The sequence below is a fragment of the Hydra vulgaris genome, chromosome 02 (assembly GCF_038396675.1).
Source record: "Hydra vulgaris chromosome 02, alternate assembly HydraT2T_AEP".
Taxonomy (NCBI): Eukaryota; Metazoa; Cnidaria; class Hydrozoa; order Anthoathecata; family Hydridae; genus Hydra; species Hydra vulgaris.
Window position 1 is genome coordinate 49,716,596 of NC_088921.1, and position 18,405 is coordinate 49,735,000.

Genomic DNA, 18,405 nt, shown 5'->3' on the forward strand with positions numbered 1-18,405 from the left:
TTGGACCCGCTCTATCTGCCAAGCTTGAGCCTCTCTCCCATCTTTGTAAAATTGCATCTCTTTCTTTTTTCTACAAATAACTTCATGGTTGCTGCTCAAAGGTGCTGTTATCTCTGTTCAATCAACTAAAACTCAATTTTGCTAGACTCTACTAAATGTTGCTAGTCATTCAGTAAGAGCTGAAAAATTGCAATTCAAAATTTGTTAGAAAGAATTAAAGCTTTAGAAAATGATATGTCTCCAAGTGCACCCATCTCGGTATCATGGGCAAGCGTTATTATTGGTAGAGCACCAATATAAAAGTCAGTCAAGCGATTACATATTATGAATGCTGTTGCTGCCGGAATGAAAGAAAGAGAGAAAAGGGAAAACGTTATAATATTTGGGATGATTGCATCAAAAGATTTGGATACTGCATGTGCTAAAAACGAAGATAGAAAACCAATTCTTGATGTTTCTAATTTAATTAACTCAAATATTGAAGCAAAACAAGTAATAAAGCTCAAAACTAAATCTGATAAAGAACCACCTTCTGTTGTTGTCCTTAACAATAAAAATGAGCGAAATTCTATTTTAAAAGCTGCAAAAATTTTAAAAAATTCAAGCAGGTTTAGCAATGTTTTTATCAACCATGACTTAACTGAGGCTGAAAGGTATAATGCTAAATTATTAAGAGATGAATGAAAAAAACAAAACTTAGAAAATTTACAACCTTTGGTTTATTATTATAGAATACGTAATGGCAGAATAATAATGGCATAGATATTAAAATCATTAACTTTGTAACCAATAGCGGCAGAGTATTTTTTGAGGGGAAAACCCATACTCTGCCGCTATTGGTTACAATGTAAAGTTCAAGTCGAACTTGACTCAAGTTCGCTTCTTGCATTCCACCCCTAATCTAAACTGTCACGAGTCATTAAATTTTGTTGGTTTTAAAAATATGTCAATTAACAGTAAAGTTTCGTCCAAAGATAACTTAATTCAAAAAAGTAACATCTAAAAAACTTATAACAAACAAATTAAAATAAATAAACAGCATATAAATAAACTTTATAAGTTTTATTTATATGCCGAGGCAACTAAACCTGATATAATCTGCGTTTGTGAAACATTTTTCAATAATAAACTTTGTGTCCAAAAGATAAGAAATAACATTAATGCAGAACAACTACAGATTACACAAACAGATATTGATATCATTTGTGTTGGTATGATTTTTGGATCTCAAAAACTACGTCTAATAACTTGCTATCATCCATCTTTTTATGCTATAAAAGATGTTTCATATCTTGAATCTATAATTTCAATTGTTTATAGTTTGATTATTATTGTTGGTGACTTGTTGGTGTTTTCTTAAATTTGGTAAATAAACTCGGTTAGTACCAATTTGCTAAAGAACCCGCGCGTAAAATCAAGTTTCTTGATTTGATTTCCCTTCTAAGTAATATATCTGTCGAGTGTCCTTTTAGCACTAGCGACCATAACTCAGTACAATTTTCTATAGTTACGAATAATTTCAACCAGTGTTAACATAAATCAGAATCTTATCACGACTTGCTTAATGCTGACATTTGGGTCTTAAGTTATGTTTATCAAATATAAATTGATATTTAAAGTTTTTTTGAACCTGTACAATAGGCTGGGGTGAATATAAACAAAAGTGTGAATTTCATCACAACAAACCATACTTATTTGCCAATCCATGTATGAAACTAGAAGCATTTGTAAAGAATAAAAATGCTTTACTGGAAGTGCCCCTTTTGACCTTATTTTTGAACCTTTAACATCAGACAGGTCCCTAATATTGTAGAAAAAAAATTTCTTCAAAAGTAAATTAAGTGCCATTTTTTAATGTTATTAAAATAATCAATTTTTTTCACGGTATTTTTGAGTCAATTTTTTTTAGAGATGTTTTTATAAAACTTGATTATTATTTTTGAAATTTTTATAAAATTTCAAAAATAATAAAAAAAAAATTTTCTATAATATTAGGGACCTGTCTGATGTTTAAGGGTCAAAAGGGGCAGTTTCCCATGTCTTATATTATTATTTTTATTATTTTTTGTTCATTTACAGTTAAACGCAACAAAATATTCTTTGATAGACCAAACTTTTTTTTCACCCCAGCCTACTGTCCAATTGAGGACTACTAGTGCATTTTTCTTAGGCATTTTCAAACTGGTTTTTATGAATTTGTACCTATCAGGAAAAAGCACCATAACAAAATAAGAAATCACTATACAAAATACATGAACAAAATCTTAGGTTGCAAAGCATTTTTGTGGAGAAGATGGATGATTAAAAAAAACAATAAGAACAAATCAGCTTACAAAAAAAACGCCAGGAATTGCAAACAAGTCTTATCTAACTTTGAAAATTGAAAATTGAATTAAACCTAGTTGAGGAAAATATCATTAGCAAGTTTTATAAATATTTTAATGATAAAATGAATATTATACATTTATCATTAAAATAACTATAAGTTTTATAATTATTTTAATGATAAATGAATATAATAATTAAGAAAAAAATAACAATAACAAGCTAACTTCCTATAATATATAGAAATTGCTAATGCGTTTAATAATCATTTTATAAGTGTTTTTACCGAAGATAATAGTTACTCTCCTAATATTATCAGTTATGTTAACGATTCAATAGTTATTCACGCTGTTTATTTTCCATGGAGTCAGTTTATAAAACCTTAATGGGAATTAAACCTAGCACTTCGTATGGTATACTGATGGTATACCTAATACAATTCTTAAAAAGTTAGCTCTTGTTTTGTGATTTCGTCTTTCATATATTTTTGAGGCTAGTTTTACATTAAACGCTTTATCTGTTAATGGCGTCAAGCTTTTTTTCTCTCCAATTTTAGAAAAAGGGCTACATCGAATCCTAACAACTATAAACCCGTCTCTTCAACTTGTTCTTGTTGTCGAATCATGGAGAGAATTATCAACTCATTATTGTTGAGTCTAAATCATTATATCATAATATCTCCTAGTCAGCATAGTTTTTTTAATAAACGTTTTACGTGCACAAATCCTTTTGAACCTACTAATGATTGGAGTATCGCACTTGACAATCATCTGATAACAGAAGTTATATATATTGACTTCCAAAAGTCGTTTGATTCCGTATCTCATTCAAAACTATTATTTAAACTTTCATTATACAATATGTGGCAACCTTTTTTAGTGGATCTCTGCATTACTCACAGACAGATCTCAACAGGTAAAGATAGATAGTTCTTTATCAGATTCGATTCGAATTGTTAGTGGTGTACCTCAGGGTAGTGTGGTGGGACCAACTTTGTTTCTATTATTTATTATTGACTTATCATCTGTAGTAAACAATCTTGAATGTTCAATGAAGCTTTATGTTGATGACTTAATGTTATACAACTCATATCATAACATGAATAGCCACGATTTAACTGTTGCTTTTCATAGAATTATTCTTTGGTCAGAAACTTAGCAACTCTCAATTGCCAGCAAGAAGTGTTTTGCGCAGGTGATTATATTTTAGATTGGTCATCTAACCCAAAAGATCTAGGAGTACTGTGAACTTAAGCCTAAGCTACAAAAAACACATAGCTAGAGTCATCCATGTAGCAAATACTAAATCCTTAATCTTAAAATGTTTTAAAACTCATAATCCTATTGTCTTAGTATGTGCATTTACCACTTATACGACCAATTATCAAATATTGCTCTCCAGTTTGGTTGCCACACCAAAATATGTTAATAAAGTATATTGAAAATATTCAAAAACGGTTCACCAAAATTGCTGTACTTAGTTGTTCGAGCCTCCCCCCCCCCTCCTCCTAAAAAAAAAAAAAGAGAAAAAATTCGTTTACAGATACTTTGTTTGGATTCTCTTGAGCTCAGATGTATAAAAAATGATTTAGTTATATGTTTCTAAGTTATGCATAATTTGGTTTGTATAGATAAAAATTCGTTTTTTGAGGTTAACAATAATAAATATACCCGCTGTCATACTTATAAGATTCGCAAGCAACAATGTCAGCTTGATATTCGCAAGAATTGTTTTTCTCAACGAGTTGTTAATATCTGGAACAATCTGACATCAGAAACTGTAAACGAACAAAACATATCTATGTTTAAAAATGAAATAAAGATATCCAATTTTGAAAAAAACTGCTTTTATAAAGTAAATGAATGAATAAAATCTTGAATTTTTATATTATTAACTACATTTGTTTATTATGTACATTGTTTTTATACTTATTTAGAGACATACTATTCATTTTTTAGACCTTTATGTCATTTAGAACATGTGTTTTAAGTGTCCTCTAAATTTAATTTTACCCAAGGCTCTGAGTTCGTGGGTGTCCCTGCATTTGACTATTTGTAGTAAAAAATAAAATAAAAGTTATTGTATAACAAAATAAAAGCTTTTTATTTAGTGTTAAACTGTATTTTACATCTCTACTTTGATCGCTACTGAGTGCTTGCTGTTCAGTTTCGCTGATTCTGAAAGTTTTAAGAGATTTGTGAACAAAATATCATCAAATATTATGATGCATTTGCCCTTGATGCCCAGTGGTTATTAGTTAAGGCGTTCTTTAGGGCAAAGTCTGGCGAGGTATAATGTAATGTCCGTGACCTTGCATTATATTTTGCCAGACTTTGCCCTAAAGAAATTCAAATTAGAAGTGTGCCTATTCAAAGAGCAACACACTAAGAAAAACACCTAATAAACTGTGTATTGTTGATCAGGCATTAAATATGGCATGTACTCTAAACAACAGTGTGTCTTTAATGACTAAAGAACAAGGCTCTGTTACATGCAGTGATCACAAACTCAACACTGCACTGCAAAGAACAGTTGATGGTAACCTGAAACTGAAAAGCGCTTTTTGTAAAATCAGCTCACTTTATAAATTGGCAGTCTTCAGTGCTTCGTTAAAAGGTGCTTGCTCCACGTTAGATGTGAATTACCTCAAAATACCCTCTACAATAACCACAAGATGGTTACTGTGGAATTAGTTAAAAAAACATTAACTAAACCTCTAAAAGAAATCTACTTGTGTTTTGTTGATAAAAAGCTCAAAAAGTTTCTCTTTTTTTTTTCTTTTATTCCATTCGATACTATACAATTTTTTTTATTATTGATACCACACAATACGAGACCATCTTTCTCGGTATCGACTTACACGATACCGATTATCTAGTGTCTAAGAAATACGCAGTGACCGATTATCTAGTGTCTAATAAAAAAACAAAATAGCGTCTATATAAAAAACTCTTATTTCGATTTCTTCGGAAACACAAAGCGCTTTATTGCAACTCAAAAATTTGTTAAAAAAGCTAACAAGAATCATACAACTGCATTATTAACCCGTTAGCTCGTTAAGAAATCACGAAAAGAACCTTTATTAACTAATATTTATAGTGTAAACTGTATTGTGTAAATAAATATAAATTCCTTATGGGTCTGCACACGAGTTAGTTATACTTATAGAAAATAAATATTTTTTTAAAATAATAAAGATGAATTTACTCAACCAATAGGTGAGTAAAACTATCTTACTTACCTCGCTTACTAAACTTACTTACCTTTAGTAATCTAAAGATTAAAACAATCATTTTTTACAGCGTTTAATTATTTATCCTAATTGAAATACAGTGATCAATGATGATTTTTATGGTTTTTTACTTGTTTCTAGAAACTTAACGATCATATGGAAGTCTATAAAAAATACGGATACAATCACATCCTTGCTTTTAAACCTACTGGATGGACATACAATGCTTCGTTTAAAACTATCAATGATATCTCTCCTGTTACTAGTGGAAATATTACAATATATAATGTTCCTTACAGTGAACATAGTAGTTTTGCTGAACTTAAATCTTTTGTTCAAGTTATAAGACCAAGTAAAATTATACCTACTGTCAACAATGGTACTGAGGAATCGCGTAATAAAATGAATGCGTATTTTGAGAGCTGGTTAAAATCAACGTAAAGCTTAATGATTTTTATAAATTTATTCCTGCATGCAAGTCGATGTGCTTACCCCATTTTGTCATTTGATTGGTGTCGCCCGATGAAATTGCGTGCTTTTTTATTTTAATAATGCTTGGACACTGGTATTGTTCAATAATAATATTGTAATAGTAGCCACATAATATAAATATTTAGTTACAGTATAAAATTTTTTGTTAAGATTTGCTTGTAGTGAAAATGCTGGTTCGTAATTTTCCAATCATTGCGCGCTAAGTAGACTGAGTTCGCGTTTTTATTTTATTTTATTTTTTTTATTTATTTAAACGCAGGTTTTGGATCATTTTTTTTTTTTTGTTCATATTTTAAATTAATTCTTAAAAGAATAGAGGAACTGCAAAAACTGGCATAAATTCGCATTTATGCCAGTTTTTTGAGCTTCGCACTTATGCCAATGTTTGCAAATTCTTTTGGCGCATTTAAACCAGTTTGCACTTTTGCCAGTTGCAACTGTTTAGCATTTATTCAGCCTCCCGCTTAATAAGTCATAAGTTCAATTCAAAAAGATGTGCAGGAAACCAAAGGAAAAAATGAAACTGTAGACCATTTGTAAGAGCACAATGTATCATGTTCACCTTGTAAATATATCAAAATATATTTACAAGGTGTTTATTTTAGGTTATTTATTTTGATAATTTACTAGTGTGTCCAATTGATTTTACTTTCATAAAAAAGTTTCACTTTTTTTTCAACTCATGAAAGTTGCCAACTTGCCATTCAACTATGCCATGAGTGACATAATGTAATAAAAGGTGAGGAGAAACCAAGTAAACCTTTGCAAAATAGTGCTGTTTGGTTTCAATAATACTAATGCTATAAAATAAAATGTAAAAAATATATTTGCTTTGAGGTTGTAAGTCAATAATGCAAAAAATTTAAAACTAAGTCGTGCATAGTTTTTAAACGTTTGATAAACTTGTAATTTTAGAAATGTGCCAAAACCTTAAAAATACTAAATCAACACCTTCAAAAAGTTTTTTTTTTCCTCTTCCAAAAACGAGTATTTAATGGATATTTAATCTAATTTGTAAGTATCATTTTTTTTTAATATATAAATTAGATAAAAGCAGATAAAGCAACGTTATCAACTTCAAATGATGCATGGCTGTCATTTTTACCTAGTCTTGCAGCGTTTGAAGAACAAATGATCAGCAAATAGCGCAACAAAAAAATGCAGTTAAACAGGTATTCAAGTGCAGCCTTAGCTTATGCTAGAAATACACGGTGGTTAGTTTGCGTTAAAAATCTCTCACTCCATAGTCCAAACAACATGCTTTCCTCAAGATTTTCTAATTAGGAAGCGCATAGGAATTGGTGTTTTTAGGAGCAATTTCACGTTTTCGCTCTTCGTCAATTTCGGGGCCAAAGTGGTATTCGTTGCCCACAAAATGGTATAAAAACTAACCTTTACTTTAATGACTGTAATATTGCGCGTTTTGAGCTTACAATTTGTATTTTTTAGTATTAATAAATTGCTAAGAGTCGCAAAAATTAAAAAACCTGTATTTTTGGATGTTTTCATGTTAAAATATGCAATTGGAAAATAATAAATACCATGTTGTTAACTCAAAATGTATTTTGGGTAATGGTTTCAATCTGAAGGTTAAAAGCTTTGCGTCTATAATGGACTCTCGCAACTTTTTATATTAAACAAAACAAAACTATTTTTTTGCAAACATTACGAAGTACAAATTTTTGAAAGATATAAAATTAAAAAATGCTGCATGTTTAGCCATATATCTTGTAAACATAATTTTATTTGTTTATATTACTTCACTGAGGTGGATAATTGGTGTAGGTTAGGATTATGACATTTTTTGAATCTGTTGTGACCATACTTCTATAACCTGAGAAATGTTGAGTAATTGATAAAAAAACTGGTTTATTGGTAGTCTAGTTGCAAAAATCTCTTTCCTCCCCCCCCTCTCCCCATTGATAATAACGTGATTTTTCATAGATTACATGAGGACACATTAAGCTTATTTCCAACCCATTTATGAACAGCCACAAAAATAAATAAAACTAATTGTAAACTATATTTAGTATTGATAAACTTCATATCATTGAAGTGGATCAATAAAAATAATTATTTTCAGCAAGTTAATTTTAACGCTTCACAGGTCATTCTTTCAAATAAATTTCACATTTGCATATTCCCATTTTTTTTGAATTTTGAAGGAGATCTTCCATCAATTTAACGCCTCGTTCAGCAATGATGTTTGTTCTTGGAATATGAGCTACACTATCTTCTTTGCTCTAATGTTTCATAATGCACTTTAAAGCAGCTGTATACTTAATTTCAGTCAATGCATCAAGCATATAGTCATGATTTATCATCAAATAATTGTTTGCTGAACCAAAGTTTTTTCCATTGATTTGCAATAAAAGTTGCTGCACTTTCAAGTTCACACCTCCATGTTGGTATAAGAAAATAGGCAAGAAGAACATATGATGCTCTAGAGTTTCATCTAGCACTCTGCAATGGAGGAAGCTTGTGCCACTTAATTTTTGGTAATTTTTTATGATTCTTGAAGTAAATAAAAGCTTCACATAACTCATAAAGGAATTTGAAGTCATCTCGCCATCCCAAGTTTATGTAATGGTTAGGCTCAGCTTCATATGTATAATTTTTTTGAAGATTTTTATAATTTTCGGTTAAGTCCTTCACAAATTTATAATCAAAACCAGGACTTGTTGATTTACAATTTACAAAATGATCCAAAACGTGTTTTAAAAAGAGATCCAGTATATGATGCTGACATCCTAAATATTGCGGTTTAGTAAAGCCTCTGGTTTCCATTTCATTTTGTATTTTTACAACTATACCATTTAATTATCCTGTGTTTACTGCTGTTGTGTCACATATAATCATTGAAATACATTTCCATGCATCAAAATCATTTAGCAATTTTTTAAAAGCTTTAAAAATATCATTGGATTTTCCACTTTCACATTTCACAATTCCTAAGTTAATTTTTTTTTTCTGATTTTAAAGTATCTCAACTGGTATTCAGTCTTGTTTATTTTCTTTCCATCAAAATGTAGGCAGAATTGTTCTTCTTGTATCATTTTAGCAACAATTTTCTTCATGCTTTCCCCTTGCCTTATAGTTAATCTCCATATTCCTGTCTGGTCAGCGCCGTGCTGTAACTTTTGGGGGCCCTGTGCAGAAACTAAAAAAAAATTTTTTTCCTTTTAATTCGTAGTAATTTATGGTATTGGAGAAGTTTTTCTAATTTATTTAATAGGGGGCCCAGTGCAATTGCACTTGTTGCACTTGCGATAGTACGGCGCTGTGTCTGGCTTGGAGTTTCTATTTCAATACCTTTTTCAAATAACTTTTTACAGATTCTAGCTGATTTATTTGTACTTATAGATTCAGTTATCACAAGATTAAATGCTAACTTTGTTCCATTATATATTCTCTTTCTTGATTTTTTTAATTCCACTGGTTCATAATTGTCTTGTGAATCTAAATCTGAACCACTTTCTTTTGATGCAGTTGAACTGCTAACTGGACAATTATTTGCTTTGCTAGTAGAAGTTGTATCTTTTGCATTACAAACTCTGACTTTTGAAGGATGTAATGACACTTGTGTGTTAGTCTGTGACCAACTTCTCCTGAACTTAATAATTGTATGTTATAAAATTTTTTTATCTTCCAGACTAAGCCATATGCCCTTAATATTGGTGATATCAAAAAGATCTCCAAAAATAGAGCATTCTTTCTATTTGCCAGGCTTTTTAAGATACTTGTCATGTGTTTTATAACCTTTTCAATTTTTCTTCACATTTACACCATGATAGTTATTTTTGCATGTTGAAAGGTTTTTTTGAAAAAAAGATTTTACTAATTTTTTGTATTTATGAGTTTGTGATATTTTTATAAAAATTATTATTGTTAAAAATTGTTATTATTATTGTCATATTGTGAACTTATTTAAAATTTACAAAATAAATTTCAACTTGTGTTTACATAGTTTTGAATTTCTTTTCCTCCTCTTTTCCAAATTAATCAAGAAAGGATTACTCAAGCACAATGAGTAACTTTAATTAAAATCAATCTTCATAAAAACGGTTGTTTTCATTGCCACAAATCCTAATAAAAGCATAGGGGAGACCAGGGTTAGTTGGAACGTTTTTTTTATTTCTGAACTTGTGGCTAAAAATGCAAATATTAAAAGCACACAATATTCATTAATAATGATTAAATTTAGTAATGTAGTTTTTAATATATCTTTAATTAAAAAGCTATAAAAAGTGTTCCAACAAACCTCTAGGGCTAGTTGGAACAGCCAATGGGGTTAATTGAAATTATAAAATACTGCATGTTTACTTATAACAAATGCATGTTTATATATATATATATATATATATATATATATATATATATATATATATATATATATATATATATATATATATATATATATATATATATATATATATATATATATATGGCCTGATATTCAAAGCCCTCAATGTGTTTGCCGTCAAAGTGTATGCTCCACTTCTCCAGATGAAGCGTGTTCACCAAGTGTTTCTTCACCTGAACAGCTCTCGTGCAAATAGTTTTGTGGATTGCTGATTGACATGACGTTGGGATTTCAATGCCCTCACTAGAAAGCTGGCGGCACACCACTGCTGCTCCGTGGAACGACAGCTTTGAGCATGTAACAAGACGTCTTGCAATGCCTGTTGGGTTATGCTTCCTTTTGCTCATTAATGCTATATTGTCATCCTCCCAAGGACTGTCTGTACTGTTCTCGGATGAGTCCGTGCTACTGTCGGAACAATCAAATAGCGCTAAGCTGGTAAGTGTGGACACAGTCGCTTCCTTTGCCCTCTTTCGCTTGAATGGGTGGATAATATTGATACTAACAGGTTTGCCTGCTGAATAACCAACGTGACCTTTGCTCTCAACTTGCAGTTTTTAGAGGTTCTCATCCTCTTTGCACAACCACTGGCCTTTCCTATTGGTCATGTCAAACAGTTCTTTCAATGAATCAAAGTTTTGTTTTTTTCTGCAGCGCTCGTAATCTTTTCAGAATTTTTTGCAAGTTTTGCACAAATGGCTTGATCAGATACATGCGAGAAGTTCAACGTTTTGCTCCATAGATCTTTAAGCTCGGCAGCAATTAAACCGATCCTCTCTCTCCGTTCATTGGCAGTGGATTCAAGAAACTTGAAGCGTCCAATGACGTGGTTTTTCAAGAGCATACGACTCCGTTCACTCAAGGGTGCTTCATAAATTGCTACATTACCTCTTCTTGATGGGGCTTGAAACTGGACTAAGTTCTTTGTTCAGGTTTCCTTGTTTTTCTCCGTGTTAGAAGAGTTCTTCTTGAACGACATGTTGTCTTCTACTCAACAACTGAAATAGGAAAGGCCTTAACGTCTATATTAATTACGTAACAAATTAAAGAAACTTTTATTAAGTTTTCAATTGAACTGTTATTGTTGATATATTTTGTTTCAAAAGAAGCAAATAACGATTATAGAAAATGAAAAAGGCAGACACTAATAAAGTATTATACGCTCAATTATAATTTGCGAAAGAGTTAAATGTATCTTACGAAATAATACAAGGATCTCTTTATACTTAAACTAGAGAAAACTTAGAGAATGCGCAATAATTAAAATAAGGCAATAATAATCTTGACACCAAATTTTTTTTTTTTTTTAGGTGCCCCAAGAAGTCCTTACGGTCTTGTCACAGCACACCGCAAAAGTGCATTTATCCAGGAAGTTCATGCCTCCTTCCTTACCGTGACGCGAGAATTTGTCCAGAGCTTGTTTCGCTTGCTTTATAAGCACCTCCTGCTTATAAAGCAAGCGCAAATTAAGATAATTAAAACTCAACTACCCGCTTTAAACACCTAACTTATGTACCAGTTTATAGCAGACTGCAAAACAGCTGAAGAAAATTTTAGAACTCTACAGAAGCTTCCCGAACAGTTACGTCACCGTGACGTCACTGTCTTGGCTGACGGCGCACAGCGTTATACGATGTTCTGGAAAATTCTCTTCATTTCTCTGCTACAGTGACGTCACGGTTGACGTAATTGTTTACGGTGACGTATATATATATATATATATATATATATATATATATATATATATATATATATATATATATATATATATATATATATACATATATATATTGTTAATACAATTACATAAAATGCTAAAATGTCGACATAAATAACATTTCAAAGTGGTTTGTGCGTGACCTTTTTCAATATTTTAATGGAATAAACGTCATTTTAGTCATTAATAGGCAAATGGTTATTCATTCGTGCTACAGGAAATAATATTTCAGAAAAAGAATCAAAAAGTCATCACCCTAATATATATATATATATATATATATATATATATATATATATATATATATATATATATATATATATATATATATATATATATATATATATATTACAGTTTTTTTTTTGTTTTTTTTTTGTTTTTGTTTTTTAATTTTAGGTGCTCCAAGAAGTCCTTATGTTCTTATCACAAAGCACCGCGGATTTCTTCTGCGAATTTCTTCAAAAGAGAATTTTAAAGGAAGTTCACGCCTCTTTCCTTACCCGTGTTGTAAAACTTGTCCGAGGTGGCGTTGAACAACGGATCTCTAACTTCTGAGGCAAGCGCGCTACGACTACTCGTATGCTCGTATGTAATATGCATGCAGCTTTTTCTCGCTATTTCTGGTTAATGCAGTTTTTATCAATATCATTTTTTCTTTTTCTATTTTGTTTCTGGGAAAAGCCTAATACCATTTTTTTTTATTAATTCAATAAATAATAAAAAAAGTCACAACCAACAACTTATGGTCAAAACTAATGTAGAAAAAGCCGCTGTCAACGACGTTTGGGAGAGAAAAAGTTAAATGACTGAAATCACATACTAAATAATAAGATCCTTGATTTAAACTCTGATTTTGCTTGAATGGATAATTATAAAACAACAAATATATTCTATGAGCGATAATGGAAGGGATATAAGTGATGACTTAAAACTTAAAAGTTCCAACAAACCCCCAATTTAATTAGTGCACTCTTAAACAATTTAATTAAGGTATCTCATGCATAAAACTCTATGAAAAGCACTTTTAAAGAAAGACCAAGTAAAATACATGGTAGATGTTATCAAACTATTTTATTATTTTACAATAATAACAAGATTACAGATACAAGATTACAGATAATAATACAAAAATCACAAATAGTTACTTTTGTGTGCAACTAAATCTTGAGCAAAAACTTAATTTTTGCAATTTATTTCATCTAGGGCTGTTATCAAATAAATAATTATTTAATTAATCAAATAATTTTTTTACTTGAAATTGTTTAAATAATTTTTTGGTTATTTAGATAATTCAAATAATAATAAATTTTGTGCATTAAACAGTTTGTTTAAAAAAGCGAACGTAAATTTTTTCTGTCTTTTCATTTAAGTTCAAACATTTTGTTTACATTTTATTCTCGCTGGTTTAGTCAAAAAAGTCAATTTGACGCTTCTTTGACTGAGTGATGGCGACATATTTTTTCATGAATATAAACAACATTATAGATTTACTTTTAATTTTGTTTAAAAAGCATAATAAATTTAAATAAGATTCTCAAAATGGAAAATTCGTACCAACTTAAAAAGATTAAAAACACGTTTTGATTTTGATTAATTCAAATATATTTGAATGGTTTTAATTTTAATTTGAATGTTTAATTTTTAATGTTTTTTTATTCTAAATTTTTAATGTTTAAGTTTCAATTTTGATTTAAACGGTTTTAGTTTTAATTTTTAATTTAGATTAAATTTAAATGGTTTGATTGTTAAGTGCAAATATTGCTCTTCGATATTTTTACCAGCAGCCACAAGCTCGATGATTTATCATCTTGAAAAAGTTGAAAATGTTAAAATTAAAAAATTTTTGGGGTTGAAGAAACAAAAATTAGTTGAGAAAAAGAGCAGCCAGATTTCAAAGCTTGTCTTGGAAACAAGATTGATTCACCTGATCTTGTTCTTGCCAGACTTGTTGCAGTAGATCTCAGTCTAATTTTTAAGTTGGAGAAAAGTATTGGTATTAAAAATGGCTAGGCAGCACAAAACTTAAAAATTCCAAGTAATAGACATGAAATGAAAGAAAAACTTTTTAATACTGTTCAATATGGTCACTCCCATAGTATTTATCTTGCTGTTGTTGATGTCCTTTACAAAAAGAAACATTTTAAAGAATTTGATGATGAACATGACGAAGTTGATGAAATTGACGAAGATTCCGATAATGAACTAAGTGGGTGAATAGCAGGAAAAGTTGGTCAACAACGGTGTAATTGAATTGGTTAAAAATCTTTGTGAAGCTATAATAAAAAGTAGATAAATTGCCAATTTAATTTGGAAATCTCCAACCAAAAATGATATTCTTCAACAACATTATTTTAAAGAGCTTGGAAACAACAACAAATGATTCTTAATACAAAGACAAGATGGAGTTTTTTGATCAAAATGCTTTCAAGGAACTTAAAGATAAAAAAGGTTTTCCACTCTTAATGATCTCTATGCCAGTTAACTAATACTCACTAAATCAGAAGTTGATCTCATAAGGAATTTATCTGAGTATTTGTAGTGAGTGTAGCTAACTATTAAAAAAAGGTTTATCTTATTGACTTTTGGTAAATGCCTCCTCCATAGCTCTAAATGATTGCTGCCATAAACCTCATTATTTTTTATGGAAAATATAGTTTAATTTGCAAAACAAGACATGTCTAATGACTTCTAGTCAGTTTGAAAGCGCTACAACTCCAATTTATTTTAAATAGCAATCTAACATCGATCCATCCAAAACCAAACAATTTCCAACATTTTTTTTTATGATCTTTTTTACTATGATCGTTATAATAATAAAACTTTCCGTTCAATCTTAATCCAGATTTTATCATTTCTTTCAGTTTGGGAGGACGCCATCTCGAATAGAACAAATGATGTGATGATGTAAAAATGCAGAACTATGTTTATGATCAGCAGAAAGGAGTTGTTGTTTTTTTTTTGTTTTTTTTTGCCGGAACAAAAAATACAATTTTTATCACAACAAAAAATTCTTTTTAATTTATTTTTTAAACAAAATGAAGTATAAATCAAAACAATCAAAAGACTAAAAATAGATAAAAATATTTTGTGTTGAAAAGATAGTTTCTTTTATTTTCAGTTTTAAAGAAGAATAAGTCCATTTAGAAGAAAAATTAAAATTAGGTATTCCTAAAAAAAGGACCACAAAATTAGGTATTCCTAAAAAAAGGACCACAAAATTAGGTATTCCTAAAAAAAGGACCACGATAAAAAAATACAAAAGTTTTTTAGTTTAACAAAATGGCTCATGGATATTTTACTAACGCAAAGATCATATTTGTTTTTAGGTTTCAAATAATAAAGATTTATAAATATACTAAGTGATACATTTTCTTTATTTTTAAACGTAAAATACTAAAGACATTTAGTTCGTAAATATTCAAAACTTTATTTTCTTTAAGAAGTGATGTTGAAGTTGAAAAATGATATGTAAAATTAATTGTGCTAACTGTGTGTTTCTGTGTGATGCCAATAGAGAAATTTAAATTTTTAAATAAGTTTGGTTTTGTGAGGGTTTCACCATATTATATTTGCATAATTTATACGGTAATAAATAAATGAATAATATAGTCGATTTGAATTGTGGAGGTTGTAAATTATGGAGGTTATCAAATTATAAAGATCTAAATTATTAGGAATAGTTTTTTAAGAACAATTAGCGGCATCTTGCATTTGATTGAAGTATGAAGGTTTTCAAGTTATGATTTAAATTAGAGAAATTATAAAGTATTTTATATTCATATTTAATTTATTCTTACCAAAAAATTGTTCATATATTAGTTATTGAACGTCCGTCACGTCGATGTCTAACTAGGACGTTGAGCTTTGCGATTTATTTATAATAAAAGAAATAAAAGACTGTGCTCCTATGTAACTCCACACATGTCCGGGCAAATATCTGTTTTCCCAACATATTCATTACAGATATATATCCTCTCTTGACAAAGTTTAAAAATAGACACTTTTGATTTTTTTATTATTTCATTACTTTTTTTTATTTACTTTTCTTTGTTATGAAAAACTTTTATAAAAAGTCTTTCAAAAACATTTTTTTTCAAAATAATTTTAAAACAGATTTTCAACACTAAGGCTTATGACAGTATAATAAAATCTAATATTTGGGAAAGTTAAATCATGAAATCGATGGACAAAAATCATTACTAATACTTTACAGATCATTACTAATACTTTAAAATTAGTTCACCTTATATTATATGTTAACCTCAGACCCATAGCAGCAGGAGCATTTGCCCCTCCCCCCCCCCCCCAATAATTTTTTAAATAAATAATTTTAAAGAAACCGACTGAAAAAATGATTAAAAAGAAAAGGTCCTTGAAACTCCTTCTGGTTAGTTCTGTCCCCCCCCCCCCCCCCTAATATAATTTTTGTTCCTACGGCCCTGAACTTTACAAGTATTTTTGGTTGAGGTTTTTCATTTTCTAAAATTTGCGCTACGTAATTTAATAATGATGGCAGTGATGTTCAAATATTATTTTTCAAGCGATTTGACGTTTCAATATGGTTTTCTATCAAAACAAAAACAAAAAACAAAAAACAACAACAAAAAAACGCTCAGTTTTTCATTTATGGTGCATAGAACAAATTGAAGTAGGAACGTTCAAAGTAATATCACGTGGGAAAATCACCTCACTTCACGGCACCTCAAAGTTTAAAGCGAAATTAGATACGTTATTGATTCTAATCTTGGAAAAAATTTGTTATTAATTCTATTATTAATTATTAATTCTAGTCTATAAGTAATTATTAAAACTAATCTTGGAAAATATTCGTAAACCTTGTCATTTAGTTTACGAATGAGAATTTTGCTGATTATTAAAGGGTGACTCAGTTAATTGGTTAAAAAAACGGTGAACCAAAGTTTGTGATGAAAAATTGAACCAAGTGTCTCCAGAATTTCACTATATTTATTTAATCTGTCATTTTTTTCAAAAAAAGGGAATCGTCTTTTTTTGGGGCGCTTAATCAACATTTTCATGGTCTCAATGCACTCTACATAATTTTGTGGTTTCATTCAAGTTTTATTTAAAATCCGTTAACTAAAACTAACAATATAGGCTGTAAAGAGTTTGGGCTCGGCTAAAGTATAAATAATAAAAAAAAAATTCAACGTGCTCTAAATAAAGAACTTTTTGACAAAGGAATTGAGACTGGTAAGAAAACATATTGCTCTAGTGCACATTAGTTTTCATACTTACATACTAGTTATTTTATTTTTCATTTTGTTTTAAATTTTTCTCAGAGAATAAGGTTTTGTTAAAGTCATATGAATTTAAGCATTATTTTTTGAAACTTCTATACGACGGATTGACTTGAAATTTCACAGCATATTCTCCAACACTCAAACTACATTCTGACAATATAGAGCAAACAGATCTTGTGTAATTGCATTCACTTTTTAAGAATAAAATTCCCTTCCATTAAAGATTGGTAACATTTTAGAGTTAGATTTTATGACCGTTTTCTTTTATGACCGACTTTCTTTACTACTTTGACTACATAAGGTGAAAACTTGGCTCGATTACTATTTGCAGGTACTTAGAATATAATGTTCAAAGTTTTTATTTACGGATTTTTGCTGATACTTGACCCAATTTTTTAAGGATCGTTAAAAATCTTTAAATTTTTTTAATTTAATATGTCAACGCTAAACCTAGTTTAGTAAAAATTTTTAATTTTTAAATAGCATTGGGGTTAAGCCACCATATATTTGCATTGCTTCCATCGGTTTTTTTTTTTTAATTTACTCTTAATATTGAGACAATAAATACTGTATTTATACTGTATTTAAGTATATTAATGCAAAATTACTCGGATTTTAAGTTGAGCAAATATGACAAAGCAAACCCATTTTAGTTTTATTTACGGATCTTGCAGTTTAGAAAAAAATTTGAGGTTGAGTAAAACTTTATCTTATTTAGTTAAAATCTTTTTAAACCATTTCATGAAAATAAATATACTTTAGGTTAGGCTACTTGTATAGACCCACAAAGGTCTATACTCGGACCTTATTTCTATTATATATTAATAATTTAAGTAAATTTTGTAATTCATTAAACAGAATCACTAAATTAAACTGAAACAAAACATAATCTTTTACATCGCTTTTATGAACAAAATAAAATTCCTTTAAAACTTCCAAAACTTTTTATTGAGGATTGCGACGTGAAAAAAGAAAAAGCCTCGCTAAAATTTCTCGGCGAACCTTAAAAAAAGAA

At 29.5% G+C, this 18,405-nt stretch overlaps 1 protein-coding gene across 1 annotated transcript in view; it reads left to right on the forward strand.

Moving 5' to 3' along the window:
• LOC100203671 (DNA cross-link repair 1A protein) overlaps window positions 1-6,217 on the forward strand; it is a 37,772-nt gene extending 31,555 nt beyond the window's left edge. The window contains exon 9 of the mRNA XM_065791244.1: window positions 5,699-6,217. Coding sequence (XP_065647316.1) covers window positions 5,699-5,998 — 300 coding nt within the window. The 3' untranslated portion in view covers window positions 5,999-6,217. The remainder of the gene's footprint in view (window positions 1-5,698) is intronic.
• The last annotated feature ends 12,188 nt before the right edge of the window (window positions 6,218-18,405 follow it).